Genomic DNA, 2069 nt, shown 5'->3' on the forward strand with positions numbered 1-2069 from the left:
GGGACAGGGCGGGGCGGGGGGGGGGTGGAGGTGGCACTTTCAGGGCTCGCTCGGTCTTTGGTCCAGCACTCATTCAGGTACTTAACACCCTGAAGAACCGGACCTCGGCTTTCAAAGCATCCCGCGTGGGAAGAGCTGTTTATATAAACAGATGCAGCTGTAAGCGCGCTAATATCCCGGCAGCCAGCGCATGGCGTGCGCCTCTGGCGCCCACCCGTAGCAGCGGCGTCCCCGGCCGCCCCTCGGTTCCCAGCCTGCCCCGCCCCCGCCTCCTTCCCCTCCTTGGCCATGGCCACCTCTGGACGCCTCAGCTTCACCGTGCGCAGCCTCCTGGATTTACCCGAGCAGGACGCACAGCACCTGCGGAGGCGGGAGCCGGACTTACGCGCTCCCGGGCCCGGCCCCTGCGCCACCTGGTTGGAATCCGAGCGCAGCCACTACCCCTGTGAGTAAGCGGAGCACCACGGCGGGAGTGGGGAGGCGGGAGCGGGGAGGCGGGAGCAGAACCACGCGCCCGACCCATGCGGGACTGGGAAGTCAAAACCAGTCTTCGAACCAGAGGCTCTGTCCTCCATAAACCCCTATGCCAATCGTTCCCTAGTGGGCACATCCTGAGAGCAGATCCTTGCGCCTGGCACTGACGCCCGGGATCTGGGTTTCTGTTTCTAGAGGTCACAATATTTAAATATTTAAGAAACGGCACTTAAATGTCTGAAAACACGGCTACGTTCTCAGGCCTCGGTCTGAGATGGGCAGCAGTGGCGATCTTAGCTCTCCAAGGCTTTGCAAACCTCGGCAACTATTGCAGTAGACCCGGAGGTGGCCAGGGTTGGTGCCCCAGCTTGCGGTAAATTCGTCTGCTAGCGCAGCGACTGGACTTAAAGCAGTGTGGACTTGCTTTAAGAGGGCCCTGGTGAGTTTCTTAGGAGGCGCGGTCTCAGGTTGTGGTATAAATGAGGTCACTGAATTTGGAGAGGTGGGTGTCCAGATGCGGGCCCAGGGAAGGAAATGGTCTCAGCCCTAAAGCCGCGGGCGAGTGGCAGCGCCCTCCGGCCAGTGGTTCCACGCGCGCGCGCGAGAAGCAGCCGGCGTCTCATCAGGCCGTGTCTCCTTTGCCGCCCCTAGCCTCGGACGAGAGCAGCCCGGAGACCAGCCTTCCCGACTCGTCGCAGCGGCCGTGCACTCGGCCGGTGTCTCCCGGCTCAGACGCTGAAAAGAGGAAGAAGCGTCGGGTGCTGTTCTCCAAGGCGCAAACGCTGGAGTTGGAGCGACGCTTTCGGCAGCAGCGCTACCTGTCCGCGCCCGAGCGCGAGCAGCTGGCGCGCCTGCTTCGCCTCACGCCCACACAGGTCAAAATCTGGTTCCAGAACCATCGCTATAAGCTGAAGCGCGCGCGTGCACCCGGCGCGCCGGGGGCGGTGGAGTCGCCTGACCTGGCAGCCGCTGCCGAGCTGCGCGCCGCCCCGGGCCTGCTGCGCCGCGTGGTGGTCCCCGTGCTGGTGCGCGACGGGCAGCCTTGCGGCAGCGGCGATCTAAGCACGGCCTCCGCCCAGGACAAGAGCGGCGCGTCCCCGGCCGCCAGCTGCCCTCTGCCAGGCTATGCCGCCTTCGGGCCTTGCTCGGCTCTCGGCCTCTTCCCCGCCTACCAGCACTTAGCGCCCCCAACCCTGGTCTCCTGGAACTGGTGAGGCCGTTGCGGGGCGCGGGCACCTCGGCCTACCCTGGACTTTGGAGTGGCTCTGCGGCCGAAGCAGGGCTGGAAGCCGAGATCCGGAGTGTTCCCCCGGCCCCACCTCTCTTCGGGCCCCATCTCCTTCGGCGCAGGGGTCCCCTGCCCCGCGCTCCCCCAGCCGCTGAGCAGGGAACTTTAGCCAGCATTTCCCCCTCTCCTCTTCCCTCGACCGCCAGCCCCAGAGCTAGATTTTTATTGCTTAAACCTTATTTGTATATTTTTAAATAGCTATTTGTATGGGAAGCAACTTATTTTTAAAGAAATAGAATATTTTCCTCCTTGTGGTGCGAGAATAAAATGTGTAGGATTGAGTCCCCTGAGCGCCTGCCGGGAACGT

At 63.1% G+C, this 2069-nt stretch overlaps 1 protein-coding gene across 1 annotated transcript; it reads left to right on the forward strand.

The window, feature by feature from the left end:
- Positions 1–288: 288 nt before the first annotated feature.
- NKX2-8 (NK2 homeobox 8) lies at positions 289–1688 on the forward strand. The gene is made up of 2 exons (XM_021701525.1): positions 289–445; positions 1126–1688. The coding sequence occupies exons 1-2, from the start codon at positions 289–291 to the stop codon at positions 1686–1688; spliced, it is 720 nt and encodes a 239-aa protein (XP_021557200.1).
- The last annotated feature ends 381 nt before the right edge of the window (positions 1689–2069 follow it).

Source organism: Neomonachus schauinslandi, chromosome 9, assembly GCF_002201575.2.
Source record: "Neomonachus schauinslandi chromosome 9, ASM220157v2, whole genome shotgun sequence".
Lineage (NCBI taxonomy): Eukaryota > Metazoa > Chordata > Mammalia > Carnivora > Phocidae > Neomonachus > Neomonachus schauinslandi.

Coding starts and splice junctions, on each gene's coding strand:
- NKX2-8 (XM_021701525.1), top strand. CDS start 289: ATGGCCACCTCTGGACGCCTCAGCTTCACCGTGCGCAGCCTCCTGGAT. Junction 446..1,125: donor CGAGCGCAGCCACTACCCCT/GTGAGTAAGCGG, acceptor TGCCGCCCCTAG/CCTCGGACGAGAGCAGCCCG.